The 21,283-nt window shown below is 39.2% G+C and overlaps 1 protein-coding gene across 8 annotated transcripts in view; it reads left to right on the forward strand.

Moving 5' to 3' along the window:
* Positions 1–21,283, forward strand: part of TRAF3 (TNF receptor associated factor 3) — a 104,501-nt gene that overhangs the window by 75,250 nt on the left and 7,968 nt on the right. For 6 of the 8 annotated variants that reach the window (XM_050954169.1, XM_050954172.1, XM_050954170.1 and 3 more), the window contains 4 exons: positions 1,325–1,399; positions 3,264–3,356; positions 7,950–8,090; positions 19,872–20,046. In XM_050954169.1, the coding sequence (XP_050810126.1) occupies positions 1,325–1,399; positions 3,264–3,356; positions 7,950–8,090; positions 19,872–20,046 (484 nt within the window). The remainder of the gene's footprint in view (positions 1–1,324; positions 1,400–3,263; positions 3,357–7,949; positions 8,091–19,871; positions 20,047–21,283) is intronic. The other 2 variants (XM_050954175.1, XM_050954176.1) reach the window with 2 other exon arrangements.

Consider the following 21,283-nt stretch of genomic DNA (forward strand, 5'->3'; position numbering starts at 1 on the left):
AACATGATATTTTATTCTAGAAATATAGCAACTCTTAATATGTGTAAATGGTTACTGGTTGGCACAGTCCTTAGTTTTGAGGAAGTTGAAGAAGCAGTGCCCCCATTTAAATCTCGTATAGCACATGTACTTTTTCTTCTTTGATTTTAATTTTTTTCTGAAATGTTTCTTTTGAACTTTCATTGTGAATTTCTACAGTAAGTGTTTAAAACAAAGTAGGTGTTGCATATGCTGGAGGGGGATGAGTTAAACATCTCAAAATTAGATTTGAAAAACCTTGTTTCTTTAGCACCACAGTTTCATATGCAGGCAGGATCCGTTCACGCCTTTTTCTAGAGGTGGATGAATTGAGTACCAGAGGGCTTACTATGTGTGGGTCTTTTTAAATATCTTGAATTCAGTGAAGGTATAAGAGTTTACACTAGATGAGGATCTGGCCCCTATGTCCTCTCTGCTCTGGATGGAAATAAAGGTTTTAAGGCATTGTCAGGAGACGTGAGGTTTGTCATGGTGTTCTTTACAAAATGGCCCTTCATTCCAGCTCTTAGGCAGTTTGCATCTATCTGCTGCTCTGTCCCCTAAAAATGGCTGCATTTCATTACGGCTCTTCGTATATACTTCTGTGATATTATTTTAAAGGACAAATTATTTTCTGTGTTTGTCATCATTCAGAATATTGGATCTGTGCAAAATGCAGGCCTTTTCCTACTTTAAAACATGGAATCCTGTGTACTGCATTATAAATGTAACTCAGCTGCACCCTGGTATAAAGTATTTGTCTGTTTCATGCAGTATTTGTTACAGTCTTCATTGTTTAGTTTTTGTTTTATTTTAAATTCTGATATTGAGAATTGCATGTCACGTTTTGACAATCTGTTCCTAATAAAACTAGAGTTAGAAAAGACGTATGTTACTACAGTGAAACTGGTCTTGAGTGACTACCCAACAGACCAGCAAAAATCATATGTCGAGTAAAGATTGACCTTTAATTAAAAGTCAAATAAAAATGTATGGAAAGCCTTGCATTTCTTTAAAGTGTTTTGTTTTTTTTTTTAAATGGGGTTGCCTATAGGAATGGTCTTCAGTGGAGGTTTCACTGTATATTAAATGTGTCTCTCTGTATATTGTATTGGCATGTGCGTGTGGTTACATGTGTATATACAGTTTATGCACTCTGAGTCAGAGTGGAGATAATATACACACATGTACTGTATGTTTTACAAATGGCACAAAATACAAATCTGATAATCTGTGCCCTTTATATGTTCTGAGCATTATCATGCAAACGTTTTCTTCCAAAACTCACATTTTTTTCCTATTGCAGTTGAATGCACATTTGTCAGAATGTATTAATGCCCCAAGTACCTGTAGTTTTAAGCGTTATGGCTGCACTTTTCAGGTCAGTATATAACAATTATACTTCCCAATTGATGAAAGTCTGCAATAAGAAAACTTAACATTTTGACATGAAAGTTCTGGACGTCTCTACTCTTGGTTAAGAAACATTCATCCAGTTGCAAGAGTGATTAAGACTATGCAGCAGGTGTTCATTTTTGCATATATTTTTATATATGTGAAATTATAAAAAGCACATACACATACTGGCAATATCTTGGGATTTCAGTTAGCCAGTTACAGATGTCTGAGATCAGAAGACATAATTACATTAAGAACTTTAACTTTTCTCTTCTTTGAAATAAGAGAAAAATAGTCATTTTTTGTTCTCCACAAGCTGTCTAGTAATTTCAGCTATTCTATGGAAGTATTTAATTTTTTTCCCCGAATTAAATTTGTTTAATTTCTTCTGTTTGTGCGTGTGAATATATGCAATATGATTAAAAATAGTTTGGCCCACTTAGAATGTTTATTTTATGTACATTCATATATATATATATATATGTATATATGTGTGTGTGCATATAGGTGCATAGTCAAACCACAGCATAGAATTAATAAAAATTGCAGATTAAATCCTAGAAATCACCACAAAGTAAGAAAAAACTTGAGTATAGTTTCAACACTGTTATTTCCATATTTGCAATATCATACTTTTCATACCATGCATCTGAGTGTGTCAGCGAATTCTGACAGTTTTACAGTAAAAATTCAAAAGCTGCTGACAGGAAAAATAGAATTTATCAAATTAAATGCCATAATTTTGAAGCTCACGGTGACCTGTGAAACTAGATCTTTGAGTACATGTGCAACACTCCTATAAACCTTCTTTCCCATCGATATCTTACGACCTGTTTGAAGTAAGTGAGAGTCTTTTCCCAAAGGACTTTCAATCAGGCCCTTCGTATTCTGCCAGTGTAAAAAAGAAAAAGCATTCAGCACTTTAAACACAAAAAATACAGTTGCTCTCTCAACTGTAGACATTATTAATGATGTAGCACTGCCCACTGTTATGTCTTATGTATCACTGTTCATTCTTTTTATGTATGTATATGTGTGTATATATGTACATATATCCACATATATATTTTTGAATATTTTATATAGAGTATATACATTGAAGATCATTGAAACTTTTTCAGTTGCTTGCAACATATGTAGCATCTAAACAGATATAAACTGCATTGCAAAACCTTTTGCAGAAGTATAGTGTGAAGTAGAAGGTAACATGATCTGCATCTTATGTACTCTGTATATTATCTATGTGTGTTTTGTAAACTTACAGTGGTTATTTGTACTGACATTTGCAGATTGTGAAGGGGCAGGAAATCTGATCATCATAAAGCAACAATGAATGTGTCTTGCTAACTTTCTATAATGGCAAATTAGCCTCTGAAAACTATTTTAGTTGATAGATGCTACAAAATTGGCAGTTTCCAGTGATAATAAATTTACCTTAACTGTTTTTCTTTCCTGTTCACACCAATGGACACTTTACAGTAATTTATAAAATGGTTTAAACTGTTATTTGTGGAATCAGATGTTTGAGTTATGTGACTTGTTTTGTGATTTCTTTATTATAAAAATTAGAGATGGTTCTAAAACAATTCATTTTGTAAATCTTTTCTCCATTTTTGTTTCCTCTGATAGATTGGAAATATACAGCAATTGGATAAAACACTTGCTTTTAAATGTATTTCTCACTTTTTCATAAGTTTCCAAATAGATTTCCCCTCTGTTTATATTTTTGTAAAGTCCATCCGGGTACCAAAATATATGTAGGGCTGGTTTTATATTCTTGTGTTGTATTATTGGTTTTTTAAAAAAAGTGAAATTGGCTAAAATGTATAAATTCTTTGTTGTCACAGGGAACAAATCAGCAAATTAAAGCACATGAAGCCAGCTCAGCAGTGCAGCATGTAAATTTATTGAAAGAATGGAGTAATTCTCTAGAAAATAAGGTATATCTTCTACTCACTTTAATTTTCATTAATTTTTTTTAAATTCTATAAAAATAGAGGAAAACGCTTTTGTTCAGAAGCTGTTTAGAAATACAGCTAAAGCACTAGTAGGCTCAAAAAGCTGTAAAATGAGTCAGTGTACCATCACTTTTATTACAATACAATAAAATAAAATAAGAAAATTGGCTTCACAAGTAAATATGTAATTTATATTCATGTGTTGCTATGAATTTAGTATTTTAATATTTAAGTTATCAAACCAGCTGACATTAAATTTCTCCTTCAATTCCTTTTTCTTATGAAAGAGATCATTAGGAAAAGTACTGCAATGTTAGGAGCTGCATCTACCTGTGTATTTTTCTGGAGATCAGATCCTGGAAAACTCCACATACTGAACCGGCTTCATTTTTGTTTTAAATTTATCAAGAGCTCTCCAAGCTTCTTGGCCTGAAGAGACTTCTATTAATTGACATGCTGTTACTCTCAGGCAGGCTGGTTTCTGTTCTGATGCTGGATCTAACGAAGTTCATATTGTGCAATGCTCCCTTGGAACTCTTGTCTTTAAAGAGTTTTGGGGACTTGGGGGAATTTATTGGGAGACCAGATGCTGCAGGTCACCTTACTAACAGCTTCAAGTCCTTTGATTAATGACTTAATTTAGAGCATTTAGGTTTTGTTTAGAAAGCAGGCCTTTCGTAGGCATTGACTTTAAAATGTGTGTCAATGCTGCACCCAATCAATAGTGAAATGAGTCAACATATTATAAACAAGTCTTAAGAGATTCTGTGTTTTAAATAAAAACGTTATTTTGATAGTTTAACCAAATACTCAATTACTTTTAATCCGATGTTTCTGAACAAATTCTCCTAAATCTAAAAGTAGAGAAGTCTGGAGCCTCTTTAGCTTGTCTTGGAACGGGAGGGGATCAAGTGACGGCATATATTAAAGTAAGAGAAAGGTAAAGCAATCCAGATGAGAGCCCACTGGCAAATGGAGATGTAAGCCTATAACTTTAGTCAGTCTACAGAAGTTTATTTGCCAGTTCACTGAACTATGTGGAGAGCAATTTCCCTCTTGTGCTAGCATTTTTCTTCAGAGCCCAACAAAAAAACAATTTCTTTTGCACAGGAGGATTCTAGTGCGCTTTTGTTCAGATGTATTTCTTTGTGTAAATTTTAGTTTCACTGCAGAGAAGAACGTCTCAGTTTACTATCACCTTCAAATCTAAGAAGAAATTCCTATAATTTAGTGGTGTAGTTTAGGTGCTGTAAATGTTTGTTTTAACAAATACAGGTTCATATTCTTATTTCCTTTTTTGCTAATTTGAGTCAAGCTATAACATTTATTGTGCATAACTAAAGAAAGCCTCTTCCCCGTGACTTACAGTATATTTTTCTTATTTTCTGTACTGCACTTTAAAAGAATTGTAATTGCACTGATATGTGCTGTATCATTTAAAAACTATTGAGCAATTCTATATCTTTTTTTCTTTTTTTAGTGGTAAGAAAATAAATGCCTCAGTGCAGTTTTTTTTCAGTCTTAGGACACAATTGCTTATCACTGTTGTCTTTTTGCACTTCCTGCTTTGTAAACTTCTTCCTATACATAATAAATGAGTTGAATCACTGGAAATCCCAGGACAGTGCCGAGTTACCAGAATAGCTAACCACACATCACATGTCAGTGATTTTATTGTCAAGAGATGTAATAAAATGGATTGTGACTTAGAATCATAGAATATCAGGGTTGGAAGGGACCTCAGTTAGTGTCCTCTCCTTCCAGTTAAAATAACTCATGGCACTGAATGAGGTAGGGCAGAGAGAGAACTTCAGCTGAAGATTATAGGTGAAATCCTGGCCTCACTGAAGCCAAAGGAAGTTTATCCCACTGAGTTCAGTGAGGCCAGAATTTCATTCTATGTACTTAACTGGATTTGAATGGAAGGAAATAAAAGAAGTTACCTGTTCCCATTCAGGATGATTCTTTGATGACACAGAACACCTAAATGATGTACAAATTGAAAACTTTCGGGCTTGCTGTATATTGTCCCTTCCAAAGCATTTGCTAAATGATAACATCAATAAGTGAATATTGCTGTTGACAAAAAGCAGAGATATGAAACCAAATTTAAATTGGATCAAAAGTTTGGGTAGTGGGGAATCTGAATTTCATGATCTGAGCCTTTCTTTGTAGTGGGGACAAACTAGAAGTCTGAATCAAAATACCCTGGAATTTTGGGATGCTGGGAATTGTGACTCAATCCAAATTTTGTAGCTTCTCTAATAAATTCTACTATGTATGTTTAAATACAAAAGCCATGTCATGTGATCTAAATGTGGAGATAACTATTGAATCCAATCTTGTAGGCAATAAGAAGTGTTTTCATTTCTTATTTGGGAGTGTGAATTGGCTTCCACTAATAGAATTCTGAAATAATACCTTAATTGATTAAATGCTTTTGGAAGACAGCAGAATAGTATGCACTGTAACATTGAAATATGAGTAGTAAGTGAAGAAATTCATGATTCTTGATTTCAGGTACAGTACATAAAATACTGATGATAGTTTTTTGTTTCTTTTTGTGCTTCCTTATTTTAAAATTGATGTACTCAAATTCAAAAGGCACAAGCCAAATGAAATTTAAATCCTGTATATTTATTCATGCATGAGTTACTTTCAGATTATATTTAGTGTAATGATAGGTTTGTCTGACCTAAGGACCGCAGGATATGGCCCTGTAAACTGCATGGAAAATCTCAATACAAGACAGGCCGTATACTGTAGTTTACATAAAAATGGAAATATAATACCAGCAGCACAAGTGCAACTGGCTTGTGATCTGGAGGTATGGAGAGGAAATAATGAAAGAAAGGGGATGGAAATGTCACTAGTAAGTAAAGAACTCTGATTCATTATGGAAAAGTTGGATGCACAAAATTAGAGTAGCTACCCAGTTGGTCTGATTTATGTGGTAGGCAAACTTTCACATGGTTAAACTGTTCTTGAAAAATATCCCGAATACACTAGGCATGCTTTCCTTCCGTGACTGGTAGTTTTCTCTCTCTGTAATGCAAGGGAAAAAAATCAGCTTCATGCCTTATTTCTACTAGGCCCTCTTGTATCCTTGTAGAAATGAGGTACAGGATCTTGTTCCAACATCCATAACTTTTAGGTGGGATCTTGTGCTCTTAAGATTTCAGTGCTGTTGAGCACTGTTAATTTGCATGAGTCTTCAGTGACTGTTCCATTTTGCGTGGATGGAAATCATTTTTTCTTATCTTGCCTTGTAAAGATCTAGTTCTTGACTCTGGGCCTGGCAGTAAAGTGACAACAGCAGAAAATACTGAAACAAGGTTTAAAAACAGCAGAAGTGGTGGTGCACCAAGAGTCGTGCCCACCTTATGATATAAGTCAAGGGTATCTGAACCTGAGAAGCACTAGAGGTTGTCTTGGGGTTGTTTAGTTCTGTTGTTTGAATGTGGTGTAAAATAATTTGTCTGAAAGAAGAACTTTCACATTTGTTTAATTGGATCAAAAATGGTGTTTTGTATTTTCTGTCTCTCAGAAGCAGCGCTGAGATGTAATGAGTCAAACATTGTCTAGATGTCAGATACTTTTAGTTTTCTTGTTGAATAACCTACAGATAATATATGCAGTGTAACTGTAGCCATGTTGGTCCCAGGATATTACCTCACCCACCTTGTGTGTCTCCTATAGATCATGCACACTTTTTGCAAGAAGGAAATTGTGTAAAAGTGTAGCACATGCAAGCAACAAAACTAGTAATGAATCGATTGCTTACACACTTTTCTATGCTCCTTGTGGCGCCTGTTAGATGTTCCCCACAGAATTCCATTTAAGATGAAAACCAGTCACAAACAAATAATATGTATAAAAAGGTGTGCCCAGACAGAAAAAGAATATCATCACTAATACTCTGTGCATCCTCTTTGTCTCTTTGGGTGCTAGTAGACACCTTTGGATTTGCTCTGGACTGTACGGATTCCATCTGCAGTAATATTAGTTGAGCTGCTTTGACCACCTTTCTTTAGTACACAGCCATCCATTCCCAGACAATTACCATACTTGGTGAGCTCATTTAAACGACTTAGATTGAGAGAGTAGTATTTACTAATCTTTCTCCTTCCTACATAGGCCTTTTCAGTGCTACTTTTCTTTGGCATTTCTCTTTAAGCAATATTAGCATCACCAGCCCCAATCTGGAACTAAATAGACTGCTTCCTCTGAATATCTAATCACTTCCATGTCAGGGAGTGAGTCGAAAGCCTGGACACTGACCTATTAAATAGTGACTCAAATAAACAGTTGTGTTTAGAAGTAAGATTTATTGCTGCTTTTGCATATCGCTTTTTCTCATTTATTAGGTCAGGTTGTATCAGTACAACACTGTGGGAGTGGGGAAAAAATTATTAGAAACTTCAGATTTTTCTGGTAGTCTTTTAGAATTGGAGAGAGATTTTGCTAGGATCTCTCTTCTGAGCTTAAGGGGAAATCTCTAGAACAGTTTTAAAAAATTAAGTTGCAGGTATTTTTCACAAGTTTTGGCAGGAGTAATTGTAGAATTTTTTCCAGGTGGCCATGCTCCAGAATGAAAGTTTGGAAAAGAACAAGAGTATACAAACTTTACATAATCAGATTTGTAGCTTTGAAATAGAAATTGAAAGACAGAAGGAAATGCTGCGGAATAATGAATCTAAAATACATCATTTACAGGTAAGAATTTTAGATTCTTCCCTTTAAAACAAAAATTACAGCAGTTTCTGTTTACGCTTGCAAAGTGAGGTGTTCTAATTTAAAAAAAAAACCTATTTCACTCAAAGGAGGCATTTACAATATTATAAAATAAAGTTTTGAAATATACCTTTTTTCTTGCTCAGTAGCTGGTTTTTCATATATAAATCTCTTGATGGGTTTAAAAAGTTTTCGCTAAAATGTTAAATTGACTAACCCACATTTAAAAAAAAAAATGCATTGCCTGAAAAGCTAATTTTTTAAAAAAATAGTTTAAAGCTAAATTACACTTAGAGAAGCAATTGTAATCCTAAGAATTTAATTACTTTTTGCTGCTGTGTAAATCAAAAATCTGCTTAACAGACCACTGCCAAACTCGAAGCAAAGGCCTGTTAAATCCCTTTAAACTGTCCTATGCTCACTCTGTGTTTCCTTTCTCCTTATTGGAACTTAAGAAGATATTCATCATAGGTGAAATTCACCCCTCTACAGAGTCAGCACAAGTCTCTGCACTGCATTTGAGTAGATGTTTTTCTCCCATATATCTAGTGAATTCATACATGATCCTCTCAGAGAAAATAGTACCTTATGTTTATATAGCACTTTTCACCACCAAGAATCCCTTTATAAGCTATTGTTATAAAGGCATCATTGCAAACAACATTCTGACACATCCACCTCTAGAGTGAAACATAGCAACTTTGATTGCACACTGCAGTAATATGCATCAGTTTTCAAAAGAATGTAGGTAAAAGTATCATATCCAGTTGATGATGCAGGAGAAATGTAGGTATTGTAGGCAGAATGTGGCTGAGGTTTAGTTTTTTGTCTCTTCCAAAAGTTGGCATGTCCAACAGGACAGTGTCCCTAAACCACCATGCTGGGGCCATTGCTTCAGTACCATCTAGAAGTCCCATCTGTTTGAAACATCAGCACTACCTCCCACAGCACCTGTGTCTTGGCCTCTCCTGTTCAAGTAGTGATGCCACCTAACTCTGCTTAGATGACGGTCTAAGATATGGTGGCATGCTTGAAATATTGCATTCTAACACCGTGGAAGTCATTCAGGGTAGTGGCATACTTTTTCTGTATTTTTCCTATCTTGGCACTTCCTGGTGCATCGGAAAATTATGATTATTTTTCTTTGTATTGTGTCTGTGGGCCCCGGTCAGAGATCAGAGCCCCATTGTGTGAAGTGCTGTACAGACATATAACAAAAAGATGAAGCTTGCCCCGAACAAGCTTGCGATCTAACTTTAGTGCCGTGAATAAACGTGAAGAGTCAACTTATTGGTGTGCTTTAAATTTATATGCCTCTGTATTCATTGCTGGATGACTCTGGTACGAGGTAAGTTATCTTGAAAGTCGTCTTTTTACATGCAGTTCTCTCTCTGAATGGGTAATGTTGAGAGAGGAAATCTAGGAAAAGGTATAGCAATGTTTAATGAGGTCTTGGCAACTTATTGTAAGTTTTCACACTTGCTTAAGCCATGGCACTGGTCTGGTTCTATTCAGAAGAGGTTTGTGTTTAAAGAAATCCATTATAATCAGAGTCAAATAGATGGCCCTTTGGAAGTAGATGGGGATTGAAGAGGTTTTTTTCCTTCTTTGTTTGTCCCCATCTCCTACAGACATTATTCCAAGCCAAATAGTGCCTTAATGTTACTTCAGTCTGATTTCTCCCACGTACTCAAATCCTGGTCTCCATCAAATCTGCAAAGGCAGTCTATAAATATATCCTAGTTTGATTTCCTGTGAACTCTTCGGTCAGTCTCTGTCATCCAATAGGAGCTGAAAGCATTAATTACCTGTTGTGAGCTATTCTTTTTCCAGACAGTGTTGAGCAGCCATTGTAGTACCAAAGTCCCAAATACTTCTAGTTTAGTGCGATACAGTCTGTGTTTGAACGGGCATTAATTGTTCAGCATGTGAGTCCTGTGGGTACTGATAACTTTCAGTATGATACAGTAACTCCTCACTTAGTCATCCCAGTTAATGTTGTTACGTTGCTGATCAATTAGGGAACATGCTTGTTTAAAGTTGCGCAATGCTCCCTTATAACATTTGATGGCTGCCTGCTTTGTCCACTGCTTGCAGGAAGAGCAGCCCGTGGGAGCTAGCTGGTGGGGGCTTGGAACCAGGGTGGACTGGCAGCCCCCCATCAGCTCCCCACTCCCCTAAGTTCCCCCTGTGGCAGCCACCCAGCAGGCTATCAATTGCTGGCAGTTCAGCTGTCCCTCCCCCCACTGCCATGTGCTGCTCCTGCCCTCTGCCTTGGAGCTGCTCCCGGGAGCCTCCTGCTTGCTATGCGGGGGGGGGGGGAAGAGGGGGACTAATGTCAGAGTGTCACCCTCCCCCCTGCTCCTGCCCCCTGCCCACTCCTTCTCCATATAGAGCAGGGTGGGGACATGACAGGACTCAGGACAGAGAGAGCTTGCTGGCCGCAGCTGCTGTCTTAACTTCCTGATATATTTTAAAAGGCAGTGGACTTAGAGTGGGGTCAGCGTACTTAAAGGGGCAATGTGCATCTCTCTCTCTCTCTCTCTCTCTCTCTCCCCCACACACAGGGTGTGTGACTCTGTCTGCCTTGCTGTCTCCCCTCCCTCCATTCGTGCTGCCTTGTAGAGTGTGAGGCAACATTAACAACGTGTTAACCCTTGAGGGCTCAGCCAAATGCTGGTTCATCGTTTAGTAGTAAGGCATTCCCTGGGAAATATCCCACCCTCTTCCACCTTCTAAGTTCACCTCAACCAAGCCTCACAATCACCGTTGCTATGTACAGCATTAAATTATTTGTTTAAAACTTTGTGTGTGTGTGTGGGGGGGGGGGGGGGTGAAAAAAATTTGCCAGGAACCTAATGCCCCCCCCTTTACATTAATTCTTATAGGGAAATTGGATTCACTTTACATAGTTTTGCTTAAAGTCACATTTTTCAGGAACATAACTACAATGTTAAACAAGGATTTACTGTATCAGTATTAGCTGACGTGCAAACTTCCTTAGTATTGGGAACAGCTGTGTTTCATTGATTACAATTGGTATTGTTGTCTGCTCTGCAGGACACTCTGGCAATAGCATTCTTAACAGTTGTTCTGAGCATAAAGACATCAAAAGGCATCTGGGTGCTGGCAGGAACCTCAGCACTTAGGACCTTTTGGTTCAGACTAATTTTCTCTATACTGGTCTCCAAGGTAAATTTTAATACTTCCTTTGGTTTGGTTTCATCAGCTTGCAAAGGAGTCACAAACTATTTTCTCAGCCACCATTTCATGGAAGCAGCCTGTGCATGTAGTGTTAAATCCTCCATTATCAATGGATGGTAATGCTCTAGAAAGGCCAAGTCTTTCTAGAACTTTAAACTACTTCTTTGAGTAGTGTCCATATGGGTGCTCCACTGTAGGTGTGTCTGTGTCCCTGCACCTTTGATAGGAGATTTTAGATAGCAATGTCTGTTTGGCCCATACATGCACTCTCCCTCCCTTGTTTGCTGTCTTGAGGCCAACTAGTGCTTCAAGGGCATACCAGCCTCAGTTCCTTCTCAACCACCCATGGTCAGAGACAGAGCACGTAGCAGTCCACTTTCTCTTTTCCTCAGAGTTTGAGTTCAATTTCCTAGGTCCTACTAGACTTTCCATTGATTTTTTTTCCTTAGCTTTTAGAGTTTCTGTTAGGTTTTTTTTTTCACATTTAAAAAAGTAAGTGTTTCCTTATCTCTGTTTTTCCCCTTTTTCCCCTGTCTGGGAATTGCCCCCAGTAAGAGGCATGCCCAGCTCTCCTTGTGTTTAAGCGATGCCTCTCTTGCAGGGAGCAGTACCGGTTACAGACGGACACTACTGCTGTGTCCGGGGCCTTGGAGGGGCTCACATTCTGCACCTTCTGCCAACAATTGAAGGCTAGATCTCAAAAGAACCAGGAATTAAAGTTGAAACTCCTCCTCATGGAGGGTGCTCTTAAATTGACCTCTGACCCCAGTCCTGAATCCCCTCCATGGTAAAGATTGTCCTTGGACCCTTCAACTTCTGAGAGAGCCGAGGAGGAAATCTTCTGACTACCTTCGCAAAGTCTCCAAAAAGAGGGCTGCAAGCCCTCAAACTGAGCTCCTGACCAGCCAGTGGAGATTCATGGCGTGAGTGGTCACCTCTGCACTGGCAGCACCAACAACTCTGAAACATGGTACCATAGGTCAGATGGGTCCTCTGGTGTAGAGACTGCCTATAAGCCTAAAGACCTGAAGGGCACAGGCTCTGTAGTGGAAGTACTGCCCCTCAAAGGCAAGAGCAAAGACCATACCATCTCTGTAAAGACAGTACAAAAGTGGAAACCTATGGTACTGACTACTTCCAAACAACCCCCATCAGACCAATCATCTCGCACAAGATCCCTGCCAGTTTCCTCAGTACTGGCAAGTCAACACGGACAAGCCCTGTCAGTACCAATCACTGCGGTACCACGAGAGCTTCATTTTTCTAGTGATGTAATGCTGGCTGAGACTCCAGAGTTCCTGCTGCTTGGTACCAGGGCCCTGGTACCAAGCCCTTCTTGATCCCTGGAATCACCACCAGTGCTGGGGCATTCACTTAGAGTCTCCTTGTCTCCTCCACCACTATACAGTGAGGTCTCAGATAGTGACCAGAATGGTATCCTCTCATAGCCCTCACACCATGGCCCATCTTTGCATCAACCAGGGCACTCCCCATTACACTCTTGTTCCTAGCCTCAATCCTCTTGGTATGGCCGCCCATGGGTACCACCACCCATGCCCTTTCCATCACCCTAAGAATCGATAAGACTGTCTCCTTCAGCTTCTGTGTCTAGAGCCCCAGAACCTCAGGAAACTTTTGAGGAGCAAGAGGTCAGACTTAGAGGTGGAAGTTACATCACCAATGAATATCTCCTCCTTCTCCCCAAACGAGGTGGTGATGCCTCCTCCACCATCCCTGGTGGATGATTTTAAACTATTTCAGAATCTCACAAAACGTGTGGCAGACACACTACAGATTCCGCTGGTGGAAGTGAAAGATACCCGGTACAAGTTAGTGGATATACTGCGCACCTCATTTTCCTCCTCAAGACTCATCCTCCCAGTCAATGAGGTACTTCTAGCTCTTGCTATGGTCATTTGCCAAATGCCAGCCTCTATTGCACCAACATGTGAAAGGGCCAATAAAAAGTGCAGTGTGTCCTCCAAGGATGCAGAATTCCTTTTTTTCATACCATCCACCTAACTTCATCTTTGTGGATATTGTGAATTCCCACGGCCAGCAGCATCATACTAAATCCACCCATTATGACAGAGACTGGAAAAGAGTTGATTTATTTGGTAGGAAGGCATACTCCTCAACAACTTTGCAATTCAGGATTGCAGTTTATCAAGCCTTAATGGGGAAGTACGACTACATGAACTGTGCTAAACTTAATACATTTATTGACCATTTGCTAGAAGCACAATGGGAACAGTTTCAAGCAATCATACACGAGGGTCAGTTAGGAAGAACAGTGCACCAGACCACACCAGATGCTGTTGAAACAGCCGCCCGCTTGGTATCGACAGTGGCGGTGATGCGATGGGCATTGTGGTTACACTTCTCAGGACTGCTGAAAGAGGTACAAACAACAGTCGATGACCTCCCTTTTGTGGGCTCCAAACTTTTTAATGACAAGACCGATGCCTCGCTCCATACTCTTAAGGACTCCAGGCCACAATGCGCTCACTAGGGATCTACACACCAGGACAGAAATGGAAATTCAGTCCTCCATCATCCCATAGATCCCAAGCATCCCAATTCCTGCCACCACAGCGTTATTATGAGCCATAGAGAAGGAAGCCTAGGATTCAAAGGCATAAACCATCGCCACTGAATCCTTACAATCTCAGCCCTAGACCTCAAAACACCAGTTTGAATGCCTTGGTTGAGGCCCCAAGAGACCATTCCCCACAATATCAGCTGCAGCCTACAGACTTTTCACATCTCTTTGGATGTCACCTCGATCTTTTCCTCCAACACTGTGAATACTTAACTTCCAACAGATGGGTCTTGGAAATCATTTCCAAGGTTACTCTATCCATGTCACCAGACTGTAAAGAGGGGAAACAGATCATGTACTGTGCTTAGGAGCCATAGAACCCATTCCTGTACACTTCAGAGGCAAAGGATTTTATTTCCAGTATTTCCTGATTCCCAAGAGAAAAGGAGGTTGGAGAGCCATACTAGATCTAAGAACACTCAACTAGTTACCTGAAGGCTCAAAAATTCAAGATGGTCACACTAGCAGCAGTTATTCCATCTCTAGAGCAGGGAGATTGGTTCTTGACCCTTGAGCTCCAGGATGCCTACTTCCATATATCAATCCAGCCACCCACAGACGATTCTTCAGGTTTACCCTTGGTCAGGACCATTACCAGTACAGAGTACTTCCCTTCAGCCTCTCATCTGCACCCAGAGTATTCTCCAAGGTCCTTTCTCTAGTAACGGCTCATCTATGCACCGTGGGGATCATGATTTACCCTTATTTGGACAACTGTCTCCTCAGAGACTGCTCCTTCAACACTCTATGCGCCACCTATAGGACCATGGATATATTCACACAATTGAGTTTGCAAATTAATGCCAAAGATTGATCTTGACTTCAGTACAGCAGTTGGCGTTTATAGGGACCAATGTCGATGCAGTACAAGCAAGAGTATTCCTCCTCCAACACAGATTTCACATCCTGGCCATTCTCATAGAGACAGTTCAAGCCAGCCCACAAATGCCATCCAGACATTGCCTCCAGCTTCTCGGGCACATGGTGACATGCACATTCATATAATCTCACACTAGACTATAAGTGAAGTGTCTACAGGCATGGCTGAGGTCTGCCTACACACCAAACAGAGACAGACTAGACCAGGGGTAGGCAACCTGTGGCACGCGAGCTGATTTTCAGTGGCACTCACACTGCCCGGGTCCTGGCCACTGATCCAGGGGGCTCTGCATTTTAATTTAATTTTAAATGAAGCTTCTTAAACATTTTAAAAACCTTATTTACTTTACATACAACAATAGTTTAGTTATATATTATAGACTTATCAAAAGAGACCTTCTAAAAACGTTAAAATGTATTACTGACACACAAAACCTTAAATTACAGTGAATAAATGAAGACTCGGCATACCACTTCTGAAAGGTTGCTGACCCCTGGACTAGACAAACCACTGTCGATGCCCTGCAGGGTCAAATACTCACTGGAATGATGGAAAGAGTCAACAAATGTCTTTGCAGGGATCTTATTCACACCGCCCTCCCCCCCACCCCTACCCCCTCCAAACATTGCTTTTGACAATGGACACATCCCTAATAGATTGGGGCATCTATTTGAACAACCACAAGGTTCAGGGCAAATGGTCCCCTATTGAATTGATTCTCCCTATCAACCTTTTAGAACTAAAACCAGTCAGAAATGCTTGTGCACACTTTCTTCCACTAATAAAGGACACTTACATGAAAATCATGACTGACAACATAGTGTGCATGTTTTATATAAATCGACAAGTGGGCACTAGATCATCCTCACTGCACAGAAGCACTAAAGCTATAGAATTGGTGCATTCATCACAATGTTTTCATATCAGCCACTTACCTGTCAGAGTACAGACTATAACCGCAGATAGCCTCAGCTGCAAGTTCTCATGTGACCACGAGTGGGAAATAAACCCAACAGTACTTCACTGCCTATTTTATCACGGGGGAATGCAAACAATAGACTTGATTGCCACTTACCTGAACAGGAAATGCCCACTATATTGCTCCAAGGCCAGTCTTGGGGAACACTCATTAGGGAGACACTCTTCTTTTCCCATGGGAGAGACCTTCTATACACCTTTCCTCCATGTCCTCTGATGCTGAAAATCTTGTTTAAAAAATGAGAGAAAAAGCAAAAGTTATACACTTCCACCTGGCTGAGACAGACATGGTACCAATACCTGGCACAGCTAACACTATGTCCACCAATCCCTCTTCAACCCACTCCTCACCTCCTTTCACAGAACGATGGACAAATCCTCCATCCCAACCTACAGATCCTGCAGCTCAAATCTCAGCTCCTTCATGGTTCTGACACACACAGAATTGCTGCTCTGAAAAGGTGAGAGAAGTGTTTACACAGTAGAAAGTCAGCTACCTGCCACACTTACTTACAAAAATGGAAAAAAATTCCAGGTTTCATGTAATTCCAAACAAATCATCCTAGTAACTTCCTCCCTCCCCTTTGTGCTGGACTACATAGCCCTCTCCTCTTGAGGCCTACTATCTCTAAGCTACCTCAAGGCACATCTGGCAGCCGTAACGGCCTGCCACCAACAAATAAATGGATACTTGTTTTCCGCCCATCCAGTGTCCGATTTCTCAATGGCATAGGAACCTATTCCCATACACCAGGCAGCCCACATGAGACCTAAATCGAATTCTAAAGAGTCTAACTAGACAGCCCTTTGAACCTGTGGTCACTTGTTCTCCTATGCATCTATCAGTGAAGACAGCATTCCTAGTAGCCATCACCTCAGCACAGCGAATAGGGGAAATTGCGGCATTAGTGTCACACCACCACTTCACAATTTTCTTTAAAGATAACTTGAGCCTGGAAGTCTGTGGATATCTGCTTTATATCCACAGATATCTTCATCTGTGGATGAAGGGATGGTTGGATGGGGATGGGGTCCCAGGGGGACCATCAGGAATGAGAGGGGGGGTTGGATGAGGTGGTGGACAGTCAGGGGCAGGGGTTCTGGGGGCGGTCAGAGGACAGGGAGCGGGTGGAGGAGGTGGATGGGGTAAGGGTCCCAAGGGCTGTGGGGGAACAGGGTTGGTTGGATGGGGCAAGGGTCCCGGGGGGGCATCAGGGGGCAAGAAGCGCAGGGGAGTGGTTGCATATTGAGGGGATCCCAGGCCATGCTCCTCTCCCATAACCAGCTCTCCATACAATTTCCAAAACCCAATACGGCCCTCAGGCCAAAAGGTTTGTCTGCCCCTAGTCTAAGTTCTGAAGGATGCTTAGTTTTAGTAGCCAGGACTGGTCCAGAAATAATGTGTAAGATTTTTATAAATTGATAAAATATCTATAACAAATGAGTATCTACCTACAGAAAATGAAAGATCATCAACTTCAGTATTCAGAAAAGGCATGTATGGCTTAATGCAGGCATAGAGCTGGGTGTGCTAATAATTTGGAGAAGTTAGTGGTTGAAATAGAAAGTCATATATAGAAAATTCATATCTGCTTGAAAATTTATGAGTACGATGTGAGACATCTGCAGGCTGACGAATGACATAATTAGAGAAAATATAATTCTCCACTGCTGCATTAAATTCAGGTTTAGTTTGTCGGTATTCCCAGTGTGAAAATCCTCTGCCTGCCTGCAGGGGAAGAGGCAAAAGAACCTAGAGCCTCCTTTTCAATAGATTACAGACCTATTTCTGTGTTTTTGGAATTATCCTGAACAATTTTGAGGGATAAAATATAACCCACTCTGGCAATAAACAAAGCTCTCTTTGTAAAACCTAGATGCATTGTGGTCAAGAGTAGCATATTAAATATGGCTCGGTGGAGAAAAAGTTGTTCCTAAAAAAGCAATAGTCCTATCATTTTCTCCCATATTGGCACCATTGTTCCCAGGAAAAACCTTGCCTATACTTTTTCTGTATTTTTCCTATAGTGGCACTTCCTGGTTCACATGAAAATTATTTTTCTTTGTATTGTGTCTGTTGGCGCCAGTCAGAGATCAGGGCCCCATTGTGTGAGGCACTGTACAACATACACCTCAACCCTGATATAACGCCACCCAATATAACACAAATTCGGATATAACGCGGTAAAGCAGTGCTCCGGGGGAGGGCGGGGCTACACACTCTGGCGGATCAAAGCAAGTTCAATATAACACGATCTCACCTATAACGCGGTAAGATTTTTTTGGCTCCCGAGGACAGCATTATATCGAGGTAAAGGTGTATAACTAAAAGATGGCTGCTGCCCCAGTGAGCTTGCAGTTTGACTCCAGTTCCACAAATACAAGTCAAGAGTCAATTTATGGGTATGTTTTAAATTTATGTGTGATTCTGAATCTGTGAACTCCTGCTCTAAGTTTGGTGATATGCTCTTATACAATTAGGTTAGGTCATTTCATGGTGTGCTCCCTTTTACATGTACGGCTCAAGGCTGTTCTCTGTTTTATTCCCCTCTGTGGTCTTTTGTGGTGAAATAAATTTTTTTGTCTTTGTAGTTTGTGATTAGCTTCACTAAGCACAGTGACATTAATCTATTTGATGGGAGCACAAATCCACACATTTGATTTAGTACAGAGCTTTGCTTCACATAGTCATCATTTCAAGATTCATACATACATATTTTGAAGCATCAATGTAAAAAAAAATAAAAAAAAATAACGATTATTCTTGAAACATACCACATAACGTAGTATTTCTTAGATATAGCAAGATAAAACACACCTCTAGAATATAATAATTCTACCAGCGGCGTGTCAAATTTGAAGCCTTCATTTAATTATTACAGATTTCCAGTATATACTGAAACCAGGTGGTTAAAATAGACATCCAAAAGGGGAAGTGAATGAAGTGTGGGACATTAGGGTTATCCTTACAGAGAACATTGAATGCTTGATTATCTGCCCAGAAGGCAGACACAAAATAAACTGAACTTGTCTTTTGTATTTAAATGCAAAAAAAAAAATGTAGAAGTGAAACATTTTGAAATTTGCTGGAGCTGTTTAATAAACTCTGATAGATTATTTGAAACCGTCAAGTCAGATCTGAAATTTAACTGTAGCTGGTAGCCAAAGTAGTTTCTTGTTTCAAGTACTTTCACTATCATTTTAACTCTATAATCGAATACATGGTTCTGGCTAAAATTCCTGCTGTTCTAAATTAGCTGTGACAGTATAAAGCGTTCCATATTTTTTGTATTAAATTTGAAGCAATCTGGTGGGTGTGCTCTTCCTTCCTTGCTTAATTTTTTTATTAAAATAGAGTAGTGAGAAATGAAATGAGTGTGCCTGCTTCAGATATGAGAAGATTTTCTGCCCTTCTCTTGAACAAAGACCTCATGGCTTTTAAAAATTATGAATAACTGTAAATGTAAAGCTGACCCAGGGAGCACCTTCAGGATGCATGGCCTGTTTAAATTTAGGAGTCAAAGGGAGCTTGAGTGACCAGAAACATGAGTTCTACTGACTTTTGTCTCTTAAATCACTTAGATGCTTTTGAAAAATCCCATCCAAATTAAACTCAACACTGAGTAAAACCTTCATTATAAGACCTTATATTGAAACAAGCTTCTGTAATCAAAGGCCAAAATATTAATTTTCTAACTTGTTCTTAAATCTGATTTTTACTGGAGATCCTGACAGTTCTCAAATAATAGCAGCACGTACAGACGACTTTCGTATTTCAAAGTGCTGTTCAGACGTTCATTGTCACAACACCCTTATGAAATAGTTATCTCTGTTTCACACTTCGTGGAAACTGAGAGGTTAAGTGTCATAACCAAAGCCACCAAGGAGATCAGTGGGGGCAGAACCTGTAGTAAAACTGTTCCTGTTTTAGTTCCATCCTTATTCCTTTAGATTATGCTACCGCTAAAGTTCATTTAAGAGATGTGAGTTTATTTTAAATGGCTTTTCTCACAGACACAATCCTTCTATAACCTTCATTATTTCCAGCTTTTCCTGGTGGTTTTCTTCTCTTTTAACTAAATTTTACTGTTTCATAAAGCGAGTGATAGACAATCAAGCAGAGAAATTGAAAGAACTGGACAAAGAGATCCGCCCATTCCGACAGAATTGGGAGGAGGCAGACATCATGAAGAGCAGTGTGGAGTCCCTCCAGAATAGAGTGAGCGAGCTGGAAAGCGTTGATAAAACTGCAGGACAAGGAGCTCGAAATACAGGTGAGTGTAAGCACAATGAAGTAAAGTACTACACAGCAGTTACTGTTAAAAAAAAAAAAAAAAAAAAAAAAAAAAAGCCAAATGAGCTATTTTGAATGTAACTCCCATTGTGATTTTCATTTGAAAACATCAGTAACACTGATCCTTCAGTTTCTTGAAAAGGAAATTAACAAAAATATTACACACCTAAAGGCATGACATTCCCCTTCCCGGTTGTACCTTAGACTTCATTCCTATCTTATTTTGTTCTCTTGAACATAGTGTTGATTACACTGAAAGTTAGTTGCAAATATTTTCTCAGCTGGTCTTAGAAAGCTAATAGATTCCAGTAGCTTCTTTATAAAATATTTTCAGTGTATTGGCAAGTATTTTCGGAGTAATATTGTCCTAGTGAACAGATCAGTTTTTTTTTTTTTTTATTCACTTGAAAATATGCTTCCAGATGTTGATTTACAGTCTTTTATGTCTGGTACAGAGGAATGTTTGATGTGAAGAACACAATGAGAGCTATATGAATAGTAAGGTTATTGCCTCACACATTGAACAAGGTGATGAAAGTCACAAGTTAGCAGTACAGCGTAGACCATTCCTAAGGGTTCAGGCAATATTGTTTGGTTCAAAAACAAATTACTAGCTAAAATTATCTGTACAAAAAAACTGCCTCATATAAGTACCTCTACTAATCCACACTGCCTGTTTTTGTTGTTGTTGCCAGACTGTAAAATACAAAGGAATAAAGTGATGACTATTATCTTCCGTGAGAGGGGAAGAAAAGACCCATTAAAAAATGAACAAACAACAAAACTTGGGGAGATGGGAGTACTTAGTACCATGTAGTGCAGAAAACTGTTTATCCATAATAGGACATAGCTTGAATTTTCAGCTTTTACTCATAATACATTTACTGCTGATCCCCAATGAAGGATCAGGCAAAGATGAAGATTCTGAACCAACCCATGGTTGTTCTTCATTTAAATGGGATCACATGAGTTCTGTCATCATTTTCAAAGGTTTCCACAGTGATTAATCTGTAGTTAATATTATTAAACCCTTGGCAAACAGCTGATTAGGGAAAAATGTCAAATTTTGTTCTTTAACTGACTGTATCGTATGGTGATTTGAACAATATTTATGCTGGATGTTTTGAGTGCTTGACATTTCTACCAAGTGTAGTGCAGTTCCCAACTTCCTGTATAATACAGTAAAATATCAGCTTTATAAAAGAGCCAATTAATAT

The sequence above is a fragment of the Gopherus flavomarginatus genome, chromosome 5, assembly GCF_025201925.1.
Source record: "Gopherus flavomarginatus isolate rGopFla2 chromosome 5, rGopFla2.mat.asm, whole genome shotgun sequence".
NCBI lineage: Eukaryota > Metazoa > Chordata > Testudines > Testudinidae > Gopherus > Gopherus flavomarginatus.